Source organism: Balaenoptera physalus, assembly GCF_965194825.1.
Source record: "Balaenoptera physalus genome assembly, chromosome: 5".
Lineage (NCBI taxonomy): Eukaryota > Metazoa > Chordata > Mammalia > Artiodactyla > Balaenopteridae > Balaenoptera > Balaenoptera physalus.
The window spans coordinates 76,406,969-76,426,996 of record NC_138884.1 but is presented as its reverse complement, the minus strand read 5'-3'; the positions used below and the strand labels follow the sequence as shown (position 1 = coordinate 76,426,996).

General features: G+C 38.6%; 1 protein-coding gene across 4 annotated transcripts in view; it reads right to left on the bottom strand.

Annotated features, from left to right (window-relative positions):
- Nucleotides 1-15,190, bottom strand: part of CHIC2 (cysteine rich hydrophobic domain 2) — a 70,351-nt gene extending 55,161 nt beyond the window's left edge. Inside the window, exon 1 of one of the 4 annotated variants that reach the window (XM_082462328.1) lies at nucleotides 14,334-15,190. In XM_082462328.1, the coding sequence (XP_082318454.1) occupies nucleotides 14,334-14,452 (119 nt within the window). In that variant the 5' untranslated portion in view covers nucleotides 14,453-15,190. The remainder of the gene's footprint in view (nucleotides 1-14,333) is intronic. The other 3 variants (XM_082462326.1, XM_082462327.1, XM_082462325.1) reach the window with 3 other exon arrangements.
- Nucleotides 15,191-20,028: the final 4,838 nt, after the last annotated feature.

Below are 20,028 nucleotides of genomic sequence, written 5' to 3'. Positions count from 1 at the left end.
TAACTACAAAATATCATCTTTAAAGGTTTTGATGTGACATAAGTTACTTAGTTTTGATACTACCTTAGTTCCAGTTCGGGGGGTGGTGGTGCTGGTTTTTTTTAAGTTTGGCGGGAGGTGGGGTTTGTTAGCAATGAAAATGAGATATATGTTTCAGTTTAACTTGACAGCATTATAAATTACTCCTTTTATCCATTATGTTCCTTCAAGTTTAAAGTTTTTAAATATAATAATAATAATTTAGTTTATTCTAAGTCAAAGTACAGTTGGCCCTGGACAGTAATGGAAAGGCCAAATTTCTTAAAATAATAATTTGATATGCTGGAAAGAAGAGTAATGGGTAGGAAGCTGAACTCCCTTCAAACCTAATAAGCTAACATTCTATTAATCCAAAAAACTGGAAGTAGCACTTAATAATTTTAAAAGATATAATACAAGACGGGTGGCATCTTAGTTATCTACAAAGACTAATAAATGAAATAGAAATAAAAAACACTTTATGTTAGCAAGAAGGTCTTAAGATGGAAAATACCATGTACTGTCGGTGGAACTATAAATTATTACAACCATTCCAGAAATCAATTTGGCATTAAAAATATTTATACCTTTGGCACAGTAATTTCTCCTTTAGGGATCCTGCCTAAAAAATAATCTGAAATGTGAATAAAAATATATGCATAAACAAGTTCCCTGAAACTTTATTCACAATAGAGAAGAATAAAATAAAATAATGGGAATGTTAATTACAGTATCTCAGCATAATAGAATATTAGACAACTATTAAAAATGAAGTTTGCAAACTAATAACATGGAAAGTACATATACTGTTAAAAAGAAAATACAAAAACATACATGTAACATATGATCTAGAATGTAAAGGAAAAAAACTTACAAAATGAAAGACCCTTCAAGCGCACAATTTGATAGTATGTAAAAAGAGTCTTAAAAAAAATTCATACCTTTTGACCTAATAATTCTACTTCTAGAAATGTATTAGAAGAAAATAATTACAGTGGCACAGATATGTTCACGAATAATCAAGTATTCTGCAGTGTTATTTTGGTGAGGGAGTATTAAAGACATTTTGTTTCATTTGTTGTTTCTTAAAATAGGATCTGTTTTTCAGCAGATGTACAGTAATTGCTAAGCAAACACATTTTATAATATACAATAACGTCAGTATAATTTTTTTTCTACTTAAATCTTTTATTTGGCATTAACTAGGTATGTTATCATAAGTAAACAAGTTTGAGGTTCACTAATCAATAGCTTTCCTGAATGCATTTCAACCTTTTCTATAGTTCTAGTCTACATAATCCCCAGACCTTTTTTTTTTTTAACTTCGATTTTTAATTCTTCTGTGTTCCTTGTATCTCCTCATATTAATGTCTCTTAGAATTCACTAATGCATTGTTATTTTGAATTAAAATATGTTTTGAACTCATGGTAAATTTTGTCTTTTAAATACAGAAGTACAAGAATCTGATTTCTTCAGCTTTGTTTTGTGCTATGTTTATTTTCCTTGTTTCTGAGTTGCAGCGCTATTTTTAACAGTGAAGGTTTTAAAACAATAGAAAGACTACAATTGTATGAAATTAATTATGATATACCAATTTGAAAGATACTACACAGCTCAAAACCATGTACACTAGAGCGTAGCCTGTTACTCTGCGTGCCTGACTAGGAGCTCCCTAAGCTCTGGTGAATTAGACCACAAACAGGCATCTGCTTTAAGAACAGCTAATTCCTGGGCTGGCTAGCAGCATATGGGATGGCAGGGCCTACCCAACTTGGACAACATTAACTAACTCAATCTGATCCTCTTTCTTGAGGTATCTGAATAAGAGACAATAGCTGGTAACATGAAGCTTAAGCGGAAGCAGAGATATAGTAAAGTCATGAATAAGTAGAGGTTAAAAAGAATTTAAAAAAAAAAAAAGACTAAGCTGAAGCCAACAGTAAGCAGAAACTATGAGACAGAGGGGAGAAGCAGTCTGCCAGTTCACGACTGCAACAGCACAAGCTAGAACTGAAAGAAGGTAAGTCGCTGTGACAGACCACTAGACCAAAGGACACATGCTGCTGAGAAAAATGACAGAATAACTTCATCACCAGAGCTGCACTCAATTATCCAAAATAATAATATTCCAGTCTCCTTGAAGTCTGGCTATACAATGGCAAAGTTTCCTGTCTTCTTTAGTCTCCATGCATTCTTACAAAAAACGTGCACTGCTTAAGGCCCCCTGGGTGGTTCTGTTCTTTGAAATCTAATAGAGCCTAATGTTTCAGACTATGTAAGAACCTGTAATAATATTGGCAAATGTTCCCAATATGTTAAATGAAAAATGCAGAGTACAAAATACTTTATAAGTATGGTCTCAATTTTTAATAAAAATATTTATATATACACAGAAAAACAGAAAAAGTTTATCCATCAAAATATTAATAGTGGCTAACCCTAGGCAAAAATATTATGGGTGATATTTCATTTTCATAATTTCATGTTTTCCAAATTTTCAATAATTACATATATTAGTATTTTAAACTAAACAAAATATTTTAATAAGGACTAGGAACAAACACACCAAAATATTAAATGACCTTTTCCTCCTGGTGATTATAGATGGTTTATTTTCTGCTTCACTGGGAAGTACTACTTTCCAATTTTTAATAATCTTTATGTTTTTCATTATAATTAGAAAAAGCACTAAACCTGAAGAAAAAGTAGATGATTAAAGGAGTTTTGTTTTTACTTTTAACTCAGCCTAAGGAAATATATGTGCAATTGACATGTCTAGATTTCAAGATAATTCTACTAGTTTTAAAGTGTATTTTAGAGTATATTTTAAGGATTTTTAAAGTATATTTAAATATATATTAAGTATACTGTAAAGAATTTTAAAATTAAATAGAAAAAAATAATTCCTAATTCCACAACAGAATCTCAGAATCTGAGAGCTAGAAAGGACCACAACTATCATTTCGTCCAAACATTTAATTTTGCAGATGAAGAAACTGATGCATAAAAGACAAACAGCTTGGGTCTCACAGCTAATTAATATGTAGGATCTAGGCTAGAGCCTTATTCTCCTGAACCCAAGCCCGGGGCAATTTCTACTCTAGGACAATGCCTCTAATAACTTTCTCTGTCAGCATAGAAAATGTTTATCTCCTTGAACTAGAAACTCTAAATTGAGAAAATATTTGAGAATTGGAGGGAAAAAACTTTTTCCATCAAACAGAAATTATAAAACTAACACATAACAAATGTTAAAATTCTCATATGGATCTAGGGGAAAAAATCTGTTTTTGAGATTTTCACATTTGTACCTAAAATCCCAAAATGTATAGGATTTTGTTATAAGTGTTTCTGTTGATGAATAATATAGAGAATGCTTAAGTTTGTTGCTCTGGTTCAATAAAATAAAAGCAATTAAGCAAACAATACCCTGGAGCCAGACTGCCTTGATAGAAATCTTGATACTGACTTTTCTAGATGTGTCACTTTGAGCAAGTTTACCTTTTCTGAGCCTCAGTTTCCCTATTTATATACCAGGGATAATAATCACCCCTAACTCATTAAATGAGTTCATATACATAAAGCACCAACAGTGCACAGCATAAACTCTATATGTTTAACTGCTTTTATTATTATAAAACAATGTAAATGTATGCTTAGTTTTTATTACGGTTATCATCCTTCTAATAAAGTTGACAATATTATCATTTAATGTCCACTATAGGTAATGCTAAATTAGAGAATGTCCAGATCTCAATGACTTCACAAATATCCTCTTCAAATAGCTTAGCAAATAGAATAGCCAATGATAAAACTGGCTACTGTTAACTGTCAAAGATATTCCAACTTTCTGCCAACCTCTTCAAGGTCAGGGGTAATGTGGAGGAAACAGGGTACATAGAGAGGTGCTGGGTTCAGGAAAGCCAGGCAAAATTAAACAGTTGTAGCTATCATGCGCAAGCATGAGGCCAGGAATCCAGGCAGGTGAGACAAAGTTTGAAAAGCACAAAGAAGTTACTGTGGTGAAAATATAAGAGCAACACAATGGAGAGACAGAATGCCTGAATTCTAACCCTGGTTCAGGTATCAACTAGGTATATTATCTCAACAAAGCAAATCTACCTTCTGGTTTTATTTGGCTCGGGTAAGACAACATGCTTCTCAGGGTCATTTATGGCCCAAAAGTCAAATGCAGTCTCAAAGTTTTTAAGAAAAAAAAAAAAGCAATATTTTCTGGGTTCACATTTTATAGGTGAACAGCTGCTGTAAAAAAGGAAGAAAGTTTTAAAACTTTATTCTTGTCAAAAAAGTTTGAGAGTTTTCCTCTTTGCAAGAGAAGGTTGTCTAAAGTTTGTACTCTACCAAGCCTGACTCACCTCACGTTCTGACAGAGGAAGCACTATGAAAAAAGAGAAAGCACAGAGTAAGGGGAAGTAGAGGAGTTTTAATTTTAAGTAGAAAGTAGGGTAGGATGCATTAAGATAATTGTGAAAGATTTGAAAGTGAAGGAGTTAGCCATTTGGGTATCTGGGGGGAATATTCCAGAAGGTGGAACCAGCCAGTGCAAAGCCCTAACCAGAAGTGTGCCTAGAATAACTCAGGGAATGGAAAGGAGGCTTGTGTGCCTAGACTGGGGTAAACAAATGAAAGAATGGTAGAAGTCAGAGAAATGGGCCAGATCAGGTAGGGTCTTACAGGCCATTAAAAGGAACTTTAATTCTGAAGACGGGGAGCTTCAGGGAGTCCTGATACAGAAAAGAGATGTGATCTGACTTATGTTTTAAAAGAATCACTGTGGCAGATGTACCAAAGAGACTGTAAAGGTTGAGAGGCAAAGGTGGGAGCAGGGGGAAGAAAAGTATTGAGTACAAGGCAGAAGAGAGAAAATGATAACTCACACCAGCAGTACAGATGGTAAAAAGTGGTCAGATTTTGGATATATTCTGAAGACAGAGCCAAGAGATTGATTTCTTGACAGATTAGAGGCAGTGAAAGAGAAACAGGGACATCAAGAATGTGTCAAACATTTTTTAGTCTAAGCAAATAGGATGCCAGGTCTGCCATCAACTGAAAATGGGAAGGCTGCACTTGAAGCTGATTTGGGAGGAAGATTATAAATTCAGTTTTGGATATTTTGGACTCTGAGACACTTGACCTGTACAAATCTATAGACTAAAAGAATTTTATCTTCCTGTCGATATGACAACACATATGAACTAGAAATTTCAGAGTCAACCTGAACACATGGGTTATGCAAATGGGAAGTGAAGACAACGCTTATTTCCTAATGCTGAACTCTGAGCTCAATGGAATCAGCTTTTTCGCTATTTTGGGAGATGAAGTCATAACCATAGAAGAAATTAACAGATTTCAATGCATAAAAATCACGCTTTAAATTCATCTGTCTGCCTTAATACACATCTGAATATCAATGTGGCTCATGGAAGGATAGAACTGAAAGTGTACTATATTTACCCAGAAGATACAGAACCCCTGGAGTTGGAGACATATATATGTCTCATAATATAACTCTAAAAATTTTAACTGTGTGACTAAATTCTATACATTTGGGTTCAACCAGCTCTGTGAAAGTATAATCTCATTCATAAACTAGTGAAATCAAAAATTTATTTAAATCATGTATTACAATCACTCTATCATAACCTCATAATTATACACAGTTCTATAATATTCTAGCATTAGAATTTTACTAATTTTCAATTATTAAGATTATATTTTCAAGTATTAAGAGACGATTACATATGTTAAGCAATAAAGTTATGTAAATGTATACTGATTAAACTGCATGGTATTAACGTCTGATGATATAGAGATTCAACTAATCCAACTCAACTACTTTACATTATCTGTACCAGACCAAGGAAAAAAGACTTTATATATCTAATTTATATATATTCTACAATATTCTTCATATTTATATAAATACTATGAGCAATACAATGATAAATTATGTTCATTTAAGAAATAATATATAGTTGAATTGGTTTATAGTACAGACTACCAACATATCTATTTCAAGTAACATTTATAACTGAATAGTTTAGAAAGGGCAGAGAAAGAAGGCTGGATACACAGGAACTCCTTCACCGCACTAATCAAGGACTCCATTGTAATTATCAATACAATGCAAGATCAAAGAGAATAAAACAAGGTGCTCTTGCAGGAAGCATACAGACAGACAAGACAGATAGACAAATAGAGATACACACAAACATTCACTTCTTATCAATCAAAACAACAAAGGTAAGTTAACACAAAGTCCAACCAACTCTACCCTAAGTAAACTTCACTTACTAGATGTAGGATGGAAAAGAGCTCAAGAAGAAGAAAATCATTTTTCCCGATCTTTGAGAAAATTTCAATCCTTATGTAGACAATTCAGTTTTAAGTGTAAAAATGTAAAAAGCACAGTGTTTTCCTCAAATCTAATGAACAGATCATTGTCAAACATCACACATCTTGTAGCTAAAGGGTACAAAGGTCCTCACTTCAAAATCCACGATCTTGTGGGAAAGCCCCTCTCCACTTCTGGCGCATGCTGTTCTCTTGGCATACTAGCTGCCCTGTGGCAGCAGAACAGGAAATGTAGGTATGTCATCAAGACAGTCTCCAGTCAACAGTAAGGGCAGCCACAGTTCTTTGACCTCACCCTCCACAAAGCCAAAACAAAAACCAAAAACAAAACAAAAAATACCACAATTGGGGAATGAGATGGTAAAAGTGGCCAATGCGAGTTCTGCCATACCTCACAGGAAAGTTGCTAAATTTGATGGTTTACAGCCAGAACTGAAATACCTCCTTTATCTAAAGTCCATCACCCTAGACCAGGCCACTATCATCTCATCTTTACTGTTCCAAGAGCTCCTAACTACTCTTCCCAGTTTCACTCTAATCTCTCTGCAATCCTTTCTGGCCCCTACCTGAGCTCGCCAATCTCATTTCAAGGCACTATCTCCTTTGTTTCCTACATTCTAGCCACAATACAGTAGTATCCTTTCAGTTCCTCAGGCAAGTCAAACTTATTTTGCTGTTCTCCAGACCTGCAATGCTCTTCACAGGACTCTTTCACCCTTCCTAAATGTTTCCTTCTCAGAAGCGTTCTCCCTGATCACATTATTTTCTATCAGAGACTCTAATGGTCTCCTTCACAGCAATTTTCTCAGACATAATTTGTCTATTAGTTGTAAGCTCCAAGAGGGCAGAGGAACTATGCATGTTTCATTCGTAACTATATACCCAGAGCCTCACATGATACTTAGCATAAAATTTAATAAATACTTGTTAAATTACTTATCAGGAAACCTCAATGAGACAGTTGATAATGAAGGATTAGTCGAAAATACTCTGAGCAAACAAGTATCTTAAAACCCAAGTATTAAAATTCAAGCATCTAAATCTAGCACTCACAACCAACTTCTCTTACTTTACACATAGCTCTAATAAGGTTGGTTGTCTCATTTCCAACCTACAACTGATCAATCAGAAAGAAAAGAAGAACATAAACAGAAAGCAAAATCTCTCACATATGAAATTCAAAAGAAAGTGCCATTTAGAGAAGATCCTCAAACCCCAAAATACCTCAACAGCCTCGAAGAACATCACTGTGTACCAATCTGTTAATATCTTCTTTTGATTAAATGTTTCCCCTACTCAATCAGATAATTCTGATTTATGCTCAGGATCTTGCTTTAAAGCAGGAAAGCATATGTCACATTTTAGACTGATTTCCAAGAAAACGGTAAAGATTAACCAAAAAATATGCATGAAGGGATAAATATCAAAATATATGGTAATCATTTGCTGAATGCCTACTATGGGTCCAGGTAATCAGATAAATTATTTCTGACTGTCACACCTAAATCTCTGAGGTAGATATCCCTTTTGCAGATGAGAAAACTAAAGTTCAGAAAGGTTAATGGTTACAGTTAGGAAGTTTCTCAGAACTGAAATCAATCTCCCTGACATCCAAGACCACACTCTTTCCACAGTACCATCTATTGTTTTCCAAATGCACCTGATATAAGAATCACCCAAGGTCTTATTAAAAATAAAAATTCCTAGTCTTCCCCTAAAGATTCTGATTGGGGATGTCTTAGGTAAGAACCTGAAATGTATATTTTTTAAAATGTCCTTAGTGATTCTGATAATCAGGCAAGTTTAAAAAATATTGTACTGGGATTAAGCTAGACTGCATGAACATGGAAACACTGGTATAAGATCTGATTTTACAAGTGGATTCTGAAACAAATTATGAAAAGTCACCAACAAATCTTACACAGAAGATACTGGAGTAAGGATACCTAACAGCATCTGTTGCTGTTATATTTTAAAGCTTAATTTTATTGAGAATGAAATCTTAAGTAGCTTTATAACAGATCTGAAAGCTAAGCCAGACATAGATACTGGAGAGACTTAAAAGATTCCCTTCTGAGTATATAGTTAGTCTAATATCCTAGGTGTTTAACCTGCTAGGAATATAAACTCAAGTTGGAATTCAAGAGCATATAACATTATTATTTAGAGTAATGTTATTCAGAATAATAATATTTAGTATTTGATTACTTACCATCATAAATAATTTCATATCATTTATGTCCCACCATTTAGTTCCTATATTCCACTTAGCTAGACACATAAAATCTTAAGTACTAGTTAATTTCACATCTGTTGGCAGGCAGAAATCCCACATTGAACTGTTTGGACTGGAATATCATGTGAATTTCAAATTCAAATACAGTAAAATTTTGAAACTTCAGTTTACTACCATATTTCTCATTTCTTCAAGAAAGTCTACCCATTGAAAATTTTTGGCAGTTAATCCAGTTAAAACATTTAGCATTTTTTTCTTAATATTATCAGAGATACATTCAATGCTATGTTCTAAATCAAACTAATTTCCTCTCAAACTATAAGGAGTAAGAAAATTCTCTGGGAAAAAAATATCTACTTTAAGTTGACAATTTCCTCACATTCACCAAACTTTGTTTTTTAAGAAAAGACATAAGCCTGCCCTGCGAATCATGTGGAGCAAATAGAAGCCCAGACTTAGGCATCAACCCCTATTCTTCTCTGCCTTTGCTATCCTGGCTTCTCAATTCCCTGGCATTCTTATTTTATTGTTATTTTAAAATGATAGGTACATGACATGGGAATTAATTTCCTTTTATTCCTATTTACATTGCTCTTATTTTCTTTCTCTCCTCTTAGGCAATCAATTAAACATATTTAACATGCATCTTTTCATTTGTATGTGTTTTTACAAAAATGAATATGTTTGTGCATGGATTTTTAATAAACAAATATATACATTAAAAAAAAAAAGACAAGCCAGAGAATTTCCTGGCAGTCCAGTGGTTAAGACTCTGTGCTTTCACTGCCGAGGGCACGGGTTCAATCCCTGGTCAGGGAACTAAGCTCCTGCAAGCCGCACAGCACGGCCAATAAATAAATAAATAAAATAAGACAAGCCACTTATCTTATAAATGTGATTTCATAAGAGTTCTATTGTAAAATATTGTTTGCCTTCATTAGTAGGTACAGAAAAAAGAAGAAAACAGTTATTACTTTGACAGTTCTAACAAGATCCAAAGATGTATGCAATCACCTCATTTATTTAGAGAACATTTCAGGACCTATAACATCCCAGACACTATATTAAGCAATGGAGAAATAAAAACCAAGAAGCATAATTCCTGCCCTCAAAGAACTATCCAGCTTTGTGCAGAAATATCAATAAGATCTTCAAAAATCTCCAAACAAAAAATTTAATCTTTAAAAATGGAATAATTATGTTGGGTGGAAGAAAGGAGGTGGGAGTTATAAGTTTAAAAAAAACTGTTAAACTAAAATGACTCTGTTATTCGGGCAAATCATGTTCAGGTTTCTTGTTGCTAACCACAGCATCTAGTAGCAGTCTTGGTCCAATACATTTCAAGACAATTTTTTTTTAACTCTACCATCTGAAAGGTCAATATACACTGAAGTGTTCCTGTGATGTCTCCTATGCAAAGATCCTATTTTATCCCAAAGTGTTCCCATATTTTTTCAAGTCACATTTCTAAATCTTTCAATTTTCCACAGCTTACCTGAGATGAAGACAAAGAGAGTGATGTCCCACAGCCATTGATAAAAACTGGTAAAGGATGAGGAATTATTTGTGGACATGACAGGAAGATTATACCTCAGAAGAAAGTACCCGAAGACACAATAATTTAGTGAAATTAGAAACAAACCTCAGTAAAATAAGTTGGCTCTATGACAGGGCTTATGTTAGAAGTCAAAGATTATACATGCCCTATGAAAGCTCCAAGTTTGATTCTGATATGGGAGGGCATGAAATGAGACAGGAACTAATGTCAGTTATAATGATAGTTTAGATAGGAAATACTGGCCTAAAACTAGTTTTAAATTCTAATTTTTATACTAACACATCACTATCATCATTGTGAAAAATCAAACTCTTCAACAAATGATCATTATATTTTACACAAATTCACTCTAAGGGGCAAAGAACGCCATAATTTAAAAATATTAACCAATTTGGCCAATACCACCTAATAAGTTAATCACTTTTTTCCCCTCATCTTCATTACATAATGAGAAATACACACACACACACACACACACACAAACACACACACACACACACACACACAGAGGAAATCCACTTTTAATTGAAGTGGGAGTTCAAGCCTTTTAAATTACATGTACATAAACATTATGCAATAACAGGAACTTATGATTTCCCTCTCTTCCTTCAAATGCCACTTTCCTCAAAACATGCTTCTGCACAAGATTTCTTCCTGTTGGAGCTGCCACCTTGTTTCATTATTGCTACATGCAAATCCAAAAATGAAGGAAATTATTATACTCATCTAGAAGAATATCAAGAAAGAATACTGATCTTAATGGAGGTACACAGTTTAAGCCTGATTTGGGGTCAACATGAAAATATTTTATTAGAAACTACATTAAAGCAGGCTTCGTTTAGGCAAATTATACATTTTAAATACTTACGTTCCCAAATTCTGATTATGCCACAAAACTAACCAAGACCTGCCTGTGTAGTAGAAAATGGAAGGTGACTTAATTTCTCACGTCACTATAATGACGTGCCAAATTACGTCATATGAGAATATAGTGATGTCTAAAATGAGAGTAATATTATAATACGATGTAGTAAATCATAGGGGGAAAAAAAGAGTAGAAATATTCAACTATAAGGGTCTACTCAAAAGTGAAATCTGTGAAAAACACATATGGATGGATCTAATCTTTTCAGATTGATCTGGATTACAGATGATTCTATACATTACACTATAATTGACTTTCAAGGGAAAAGGGCTCTGAACAGTTCCTTAGTTTAAATAAAGGGGTAGGGGGTAGGGCAGCTGCAGTGATAAGCTTAACCAGTCTTATTATAACTATTTTAATAGCTCTTCCCATTTATACTTAAGATTTTTTTTTTGATGTGGACCATTTTTCAAGTCTTTATTGAATTTGTTACAATATTGCTTCTATTTTATGTTTTGGTTTTTTGGCCGCGAGGCATATGGGATCTTAGCTCCCCAACCAGGGATCGAACCCACACCCCCTGCATTGGAAGGCGAAGTCTTAACCACTGGAACGCCAGAGAAGTCCCCCCATTTATACTTAAAGGCAAGAAAAACTGAATATGCTCAACAGATATAGCAACCCATAAACACCAATTTCAAAAACCTTTATAGGTGTTAACTGGGCTCCTATTGGCATAGTATGCCTGTGAATTACGTATGACAGAGTCATGTAAAAAAAGTTTTGGATTACTGTTACTATATTTATATACGGCACCACAAAACAGGATTAGGTTTTCAATGCAGAAAGATTCTTATTGATCCTCACTGAAATATTTCACACAATAATTTAACCTCATACAAACTGTCTAGAAATGGAAAAACAAGACTAAAGTGAATCACTATTAGGTTTGAAAATGGCAGTTCGGATTTCTTAGTACTGTGCTTTTCACCTATGTTTCTCAAAGTGGAACACTGTGTGTGAATGATAATTAATAAAGCCTAATATCTACTGAGCACAGTACCATACAATGTGATGAATTCTTTGCATGTATTTTCTCAATTAATCCTTAATAATTTTAACAGTGAGGGACTATCCCCATCTTAAATGAAGAGTCGTAGATAAATAATTTACCCAAAAAGTGGCAGAGGATAGATCTGAACCCAGAGCCTAGAACCAAGATAAAAGGAAAGAAAGGTAAGTTGCTGAGGGAGATCGCAGAAAAATTAACTCCCCTTGTAGAAAGGCATACTGTTTACTGGTGGCATATAGTTCCTCTTACACTCTGGAAGAGTGGTTTTCAATCCTGGGTACATATTTGAATCACCTGTGGAACTTTTTAAACAAACTATGCAAGCCTGGGACACTCACCCAGATAACCGGCTTTCAACTGGGGCAAAGACAAGGCTTTTTTTTTTTAAAGCTCCCCAGGTGATTCTAATGGGCAACTAACATTGAGAACCACTAATAATTCTCTCCACTCTGTTAACCTCTCTAAGCAGCCAACTAAAATCAAATTTACTAATCACCTATTTGGTTCTGAGCACTTCGCCTATTATATTTTCCATCATGCCCAGGAAAGTACTTAGCTTTTCTTTTCCTTAAACAGCGGAAACATTATAACTATAGTTGCACCTTTTTAAATAAAATTTTGCCAGATTTTTTTTTGACAAGAGGAATGTAAGGGGCAGGGTGGGCAGACAACATGATAAAGTTTGAAAACTCTTCTTTAAGCACTCCTTAGGTTTAAAAGAATGTAAAAAGGTCCTAATAGTCAAACAAAACTTAAATGGCAGGCTCTGAAGACTTAAAACTTTTTGTGATATATGTTAAAAAAAGATTTAATATCCCACTATATTTGGTTATATTTCTTAATTCTGCTGGTGATAACAGTTAAAATACTAAGTAACTGTTATCGTGGTGATAAATTCCATTGTCTTCTCATGGCACTGTGACAGCACTTATGCAGCGTTTTCACCCTGATTAAGTCACCTGAATATAAACTAACAGGTGCTAAAGAAATCAAAGCATTACATAAGCACACCCAAACAGCAATATGGCTGGTCACATCATGTACTGAGAAATGCAAGGGTTTTGCTGACGATCTTATATGAGAAGTCTTACTGTTTCACTAAAAGTTATTCACTGCACGACCCACTCACCCTAAACCAAAAATATAATAAAAAGTGTTCCAGGCAGTCTCAGACTTGCTGGCCCTTTTATTTTACTAAAAAGGTGAAGTGGGGAGATATCTGACAAGCATGAAGTGTGACCTAGAATTTGAACAGAGATCTAAAATGAAAAACAGTATAAATACTTCAAGTGGTACAAAACTCTGGACTTCTCAGAGAAACATTACAAAACTTCCTGCTTCCGGACAGCTCATTATTTGGTTCAAGTTTTCACATTCCTTTATTAGTCATGACCTTTCAGAAAGCTCTCCTTCCTTATTGTTTGAATAATATTGCGCTTTTAAAATGTTGCCAATTGGACTTACAGGAACCCTTATCAAATGAAGAAGCCATCCCAGAGTTCATGCCCAAAGGAGGGACTTAGATTACTGAGAACCCTCAGTAACCTGAGCGGTGTGTGCCCATCACATAGATTTTTTTTTTTTAATTATGTGTAAGCATACATCGTTCTGCATCTTAAATACATATGTTCATCTATACTTTCTTTTATCATATACAATTACAGGAACTTGCACTAGTTCCGCAGAAACTGACTCTGCAAGAAACTGGGAAGACCTGTGGGTGTGTGAAATACACAAGGACACGAAACCACTCATTACCGATCGTCACCGGGGTCTCACCCGGCCCAGATCTGGCCTCTGAGCCATATGTCACTAGGCTCAAAGGCACAGACGAGGAGACAGAACCACAGGGTAACTGAATGAGAAAACAGGGGGAGACACCTCAGAAATGCGTATTTCCACCCCAAAGCTGAAGGGGTGGCCGGAAGGGCAGACCCTGAAGAATAACCTTCCTTCTGGGATCCGTCAAGGCACCCAGGCCCGAAGGGCCTACTAAGAGGGGTGTGGGGGGAGGGAGGGCAGCGTCCGTCCCCACTTCAGAGACCGAAACCAATGAAAATAAAGCAAGTTTTCACTTCCTGGTCGCCTACTCCTCCCGCAGGCCTCCGACACCAGACGCACACCGGGGCGAGAGGGCCCCCGCGGAGTAAGGGGCCCGCCCCAGCCATGCACCTCCCGTCCTCGCCCTCGCCCTCCTCCGGGCCTTACACGGTGACGTGACCGGAGCCGCGGACCACCACCGGGTCCGGCGAGTACTTGAGCAGCTGCTCCTCCAAGGCCCGCTCCTCGTCCTCCTCCTCCTCATAGATCTCGTCGAAATCCGCCATCCTGAGCCTCCGAGGCCCCCTGCCCGAAGGGGCCTGTCCAGGGGCTGAGGCCGGGATACGGGCTGGCAAGGCGGCGGAGGCTGAGGGGAGTCGCTGCCGCGGGCTCCGAGGCCGCGGAGTTCACTCTGGGCTGTCTCGGCGTCGGCTACAGAGGAGACGGGGTCCCGGCCGTCGCCGCCGCCATTACCGTCAGCAATAACAACAACACAATGTCAACATCCGCCCAAAAGCCGACACCTCCACCAGCGCTGCCGCCGCCGCCGCAGCAGCAGCAACTCAGGCAACCACAGCAACAGCCTGCGCCTCCCGCAGCGGGAGCATCGGGCTACGGCATCGCGAGACTTCCCGGGACGGCGGGCGGGCGGGCGCGCGGGCGCGAGCACGCGGGCTGGATGGCGGGAGCGCGCACGTGAGGCCTCGCTCGCTCCCCCAGGTCGCTTTCGTTCCTCCACTTCCACCCGCCGACGGCTCCTCGGACGCGCGCTCCCGCAGGCGCGGCACCGCCCCTCAGCAAAGGGGTCGCGGACCCACAGGAGGGAGTGTCTCTGGGAGCTGGTGGCGTTGACCCCGACTCAAAGAACAGATCTCTGAGTGTCCAGTGGCGCACTTAGTTCCCCAGAGTAATGTCTAACCGAAACAACAAAAAATAAAAACCCTGGTTGGAATAGAGAATTTATTGTGCATGTGGTTGCCAGTTTATCTAATAATCGAATCTCACTTTTCGTCAGTTTTTTTAGTCTGTGATGAGAACCAGAGTCTGTACTTTTCCAATTTCAGGAACCCAACAGACACACTGCAAATATTTTTTGTCCACTATAATACAGGATTTTTCAAAACATGTCCAAAATCAAACATCTTGTCCCGTTATCCCCTTAAATATAGTCCAGTAGATGAAGCCAATTCTGCTGATTTTTTTTTTCCTACAAGAAAACTCATTTTAGTCATGCCATGAAACAAAACTGACAAATTCTCTGGATTCCAGATTAGAAGAAGCAGTTTCCTTCCCCAACTTCTTCACCAGCCATAACCTCTTTTCTCCCTTAAGAACTTAGGGAATCCGTTAAGTTCTTAAGCTCCTCCCAGGAAAGGAAAAGTGAAGGAAGGAGAGGGGAGGTACAGTTTAATGGATTCCCCTTACCAGTCTAGGCTACCAGTAAAGGCTTAAGGTTCACATTGGGCACTTGGCTTCATAGTCAAGAACCTGCCCAGGCAAATAGTTCAGGGGCAGGAGTGGGCTCCTGAGAGAGTCCAGGATAGGGAACATATACTGTGCGGGCAGGAAAGGGTAGTCATACCCAGTGCTGGTGAGAATATTCTCCAAGTACAGTGTTCACTCCTACCAGTTTAGGTGGGCGGTTGTTAAAGTTGAGAAAGTGCAAGGGAGGGCAATTAGGACAGTGAGTGAGAAATGCCAAAGAACCTCCTACTGGTAATAGTTGAAGAAAATGAGCATAGTTAGCCAAGAAAAGATGAAGGAAAAACATAGTAGATAGTATCAGACTTGCTACGTATCTCTCCTGAGCACTTATTCATTCGACAAACATTTACTGAGCTCCAACCATGTGGCAGGCACTGTGGGGGGTGTGTGTGTGTGTAATCAGGTACAGTTCCTGCCTTCCAGTAGCTTATTTATCACGAAGGCAAGCAATCATCATCCTGTCGAGTGCTCCCAGAGGAGTATCAGAGGGTGGTAATAGAGCACACAGGAGGCAGCTTGGTCTGGTGATTAACTGCCTGCCTGACTGCCTGTCTTTGAATCTCAGCTCTGCTCCTTACAATGTGACCCTGGACAAGTCATTTAACTTCTCTGTTCCTCATGTGTAAGATGAGGATAATAATAGTACTACCTCACTGGGCTGCTCTGCAGATTAAACAGATTACTACATGTGAAATACGTAGAAGAAAGCCTGGCACACAGTAAATATTGGGCGGCAATAGGAGATCTCTAAGGCCCCATCCAACTAATCAGCTCTATGAGGGTCACCACAATTTTTTGCATTATGTAATGCTTTACTGTTTATGAAGCACAGATATATCATTTAATATTCCCCAAGAACTCTGCGAGGTAATCTAGGATGTAATTTATTCCTTAGTTTCAGAGATGCTATGTGACTGCCCTACAGCCAAATGGCTATCTAAGAGTCAAACTCAGGGCTTCAATTCAGTGCACTGGGTAGGCCAAGCTCCTGAATTTCTTTCTTGGCAGGAACTAGGAGGCCAAGTGGCTGCACTCAGTTAAAGGAATGGCTGCAAATGGGAGGGTGAGAAAAGGGAACCAGAGGAAGAAAGGTCAGTATGTTCCAGACATGGCCCACACCCTGTGTGCTGTGACTGAGAATTCACCTTTCTGTAGAAATAATGGCAAAGATAAGGGGTTGGTGCCCCAAAGTTTCTAAATCATCACATAGCTGACAACTTCCCAAGGGCAGGGGAAGTCACCCACAGCCCTTTAAATCTCCAGCACTTGCCATAGCTCCTGCTTCAGAGAAGGAGCTCAATAAATGCTTTCTGAATTGAGATATATTGTTACTGGTGCTGTTTCCAGAACATCATGAGTTAATTAGGCTTCTGAGGACTGTGAGAATCTCACCCTTACCTTAATACTGGTTCTGTGTGGGAGAAATGTTCTTATTCTAAGATCTATTCAACAGAGAGAACTTTGTAACTCCCACTGCCTCAGTATAAGGCGGAGGCTACCTTATTTTTGCTCCTCCTATTTTACGCTTCTTTTTCCTGTTCTGAAAAACCTGTCAGAGCCAGCAAAAGGGTGTAGGACCTGGGAACAAGGCCGAGAGGGTGAGGGAAGATGAGTCAAACATTTCCCTGATGATGGTTGACATCATGATCCCAAACTCCATTTCCAGCCCTCCAGGGTCCAGCTTCCTGTCACACTCATTTTCCAGTCTCTTCCTGGGGACAAATCTCCCTCCTCAGTATCTTTTCCCTCAGCATTCAGGTGCTCTCCTGCGCTCTGCAGTATGGACTCCCCTCCATTTGAGCTCCCCCTTACATTCCTGCTTCACACACTTTCACATTTACCCTCACACCAAAAGGCTCAAAACCAAACAGGAAGATGCCTCAGAGGCCTCATGAGGCAGCAAATCTACAGTTGCTTTTAAGGCAAATATCCCTAGATTTGAAAACTTCCAAGTTCTGTCATTACCTAGCTGAGTGGCCTTGGGTAGTTTCAACTTTCTAAGCTTCCTTTTCTTCATCCTGAAATGGGACCTATGTCATAGGGTTATCAAGGGTCAAATGAGATAATTCATGTGCTATGAGCTGAATTGTGTCTCCCAAAATTTATATACAGAAGCCCTAACCCCCAGGGGGACGGCATTTGGAGATAGGGCCTTTGGGAGGTAATTAGGTTTAGATGAGATCATGAGGCTGGGGTCCTCAGGACAGGATTAGTGTCCTTATAAGAAGTCACCAGATGCTTTGTGACCACCTAGAGGGGTGGGATAGGGAGGGTGGGAGGGAGGGAGATGCACGAGGGAAGAGATATGGGAACATATGTATATGTATAACTGATTCACTTTGTTATAAAGCAGAAACTAACACACCATTGTAAAGCAATTATACTTCAATAAAGATGTTTTAAAAAAAAAGAAGTCACCAGAGAGCTTACTCTCCCCACCACCCTTGCCTTGGTGTGAGGACACAGAAGGAAGACTTCCACCTGCAAGCCAGGAAGCTGGTTCTCACCAGGAACCAAATTGGCGAGCACTTTGATCTTTCTGCAGACTTCCAGTGTCTCCAGAACTTGTGAGAAATAAATTTCTGTTGTTTAAGCCACCCAGTCTATGGTATTTTGTTACAGCAGCCTGAGCTAAGACAACATGTAAACCCTCATTTGTTCACTCATTCATTCATTAAACAAATATGCACTGAATTACTCCCGTGTGCCATACTCTGCACCAGGAACTAGGGTTTAGCAATAAGGTAGTGAATGAAACACAGTCCCTGCCTTCATGAAGCATAAAGTCCATGGGGGAAGGGTGACAGACAACTATAAAAATAATTAACTATCAGAATTGTGATCAATCCTGTGGAGAAATACAGGGGACCATGAGAGCTAATGGACCTAACTTACCCTGAGAAATCAGGAATTCTTCTCTGGGGAAATGACATTTAAGATAATGAGCTAAGCAAAAGTATGGGGGTGGGGAAATAGAAAAGAGGAGAAAGTTCTAAGGTAGTGAAAATGGCATGTTTGTCTTAGTTTGGGCTGCTGTCACAGAATACCATAGACTAGGTAGCTTATGAACAACAGAAATTTATTTATCCGCCCTCATGACCTAATCGTCTACCAAAGGCCCCACCTCCTGATACCATCACACTGGGGGGTAAGATTTCAACATAGGAATTTGAGGAGAACACAAACATTCAGTCTATAGCAATACTTAAAGACTCTGAGGCAGAAAAGCACATGGCCCAAATCAGGTAAAAACCAAAGTGTGGTTGAACCATAGCAAGGAAGGCAGAGCCAAAATGCAATGGGATAAAAGAGGTTGAGAGAAACTTGAAGGCCTTGGTAAAGAGCCAGAAGTTCATCCTAAAAGTAAGGAAGATACACTGAGGATGTGAAGCCAAGCCATGATATTATCAGATGTGCATTTTAAAAATCCCCAAATGGTAAACCAGTAGTCCAACCTACCCAGCATGTATACCCTACTTCTGCAAAACAGCACTCATCCTCCCCTCCCCGGACAATTTGTGGTAAATCATATCTCCCCTACTCTCAGTACAGATGATTGGGTTAAGCTGAGCACATCCCCAATTCCAAGAGTGTGCATATCACCTAGGGTGGCAAGTCAGAGAGAGTCAGAGAGCATGGGATACCTTGGGGCAGAGTGATTGGTATGAACAGATACATGATTCAGACAGAACCAATGAGATTCAATACCAAAACTTTTAACATAACTATTGGGAAGAGGGGGATCTCTTTTTCTATGAATCTACTAGGAACCATGTTGCTCTTACAGTAGTAGAAACTGTCTAAGAATGATGCCAACACTGGGGGAAGCAGAACCAAGGGATGAAGCAAACATGACTTTTCCTGATGACCATGTCCTGAGTCCCCTGAGTTCAGCTACACCTAAAAATTTCCCTGGTTTGTAGGAGAGAATAATGGATTTAGTGGACACCCAGTGGAGATGCCCAGTAGAACATAGATAGATAGACAGGGATATTAGACAGACAGATGGATAGATGTGTGGGTAGATTAATGAAGAGATAGATAAGACAGGGAGAAGAGAGAATGAGGAGAGGGAGAGGCTCAAAAGATAAGTCTTGGCAGGAAATAAAAACATTTGGAGGGCTTCCCTGGTGGCGCAGTGGTTGAGAATCTGCCTGCCAATGCAGGGGATATGGGTTCGAGCCCTTGCCTGGGAAGATCCCACATGCCGCGGAGCGACTAGGCCCGTGAGCCACAATTACTGAGCCTGCGCGTCTGGAGCCTGTGCTCCGCAACAAGAGAGGCCGCGATAGTGAGAGGCCCGCGCACCGCGATGAAGAGTGGCCCCCGCTTGCCGCAACTGGAGAAAGCCCTCGCACAGAAACGAAGACCCAACACA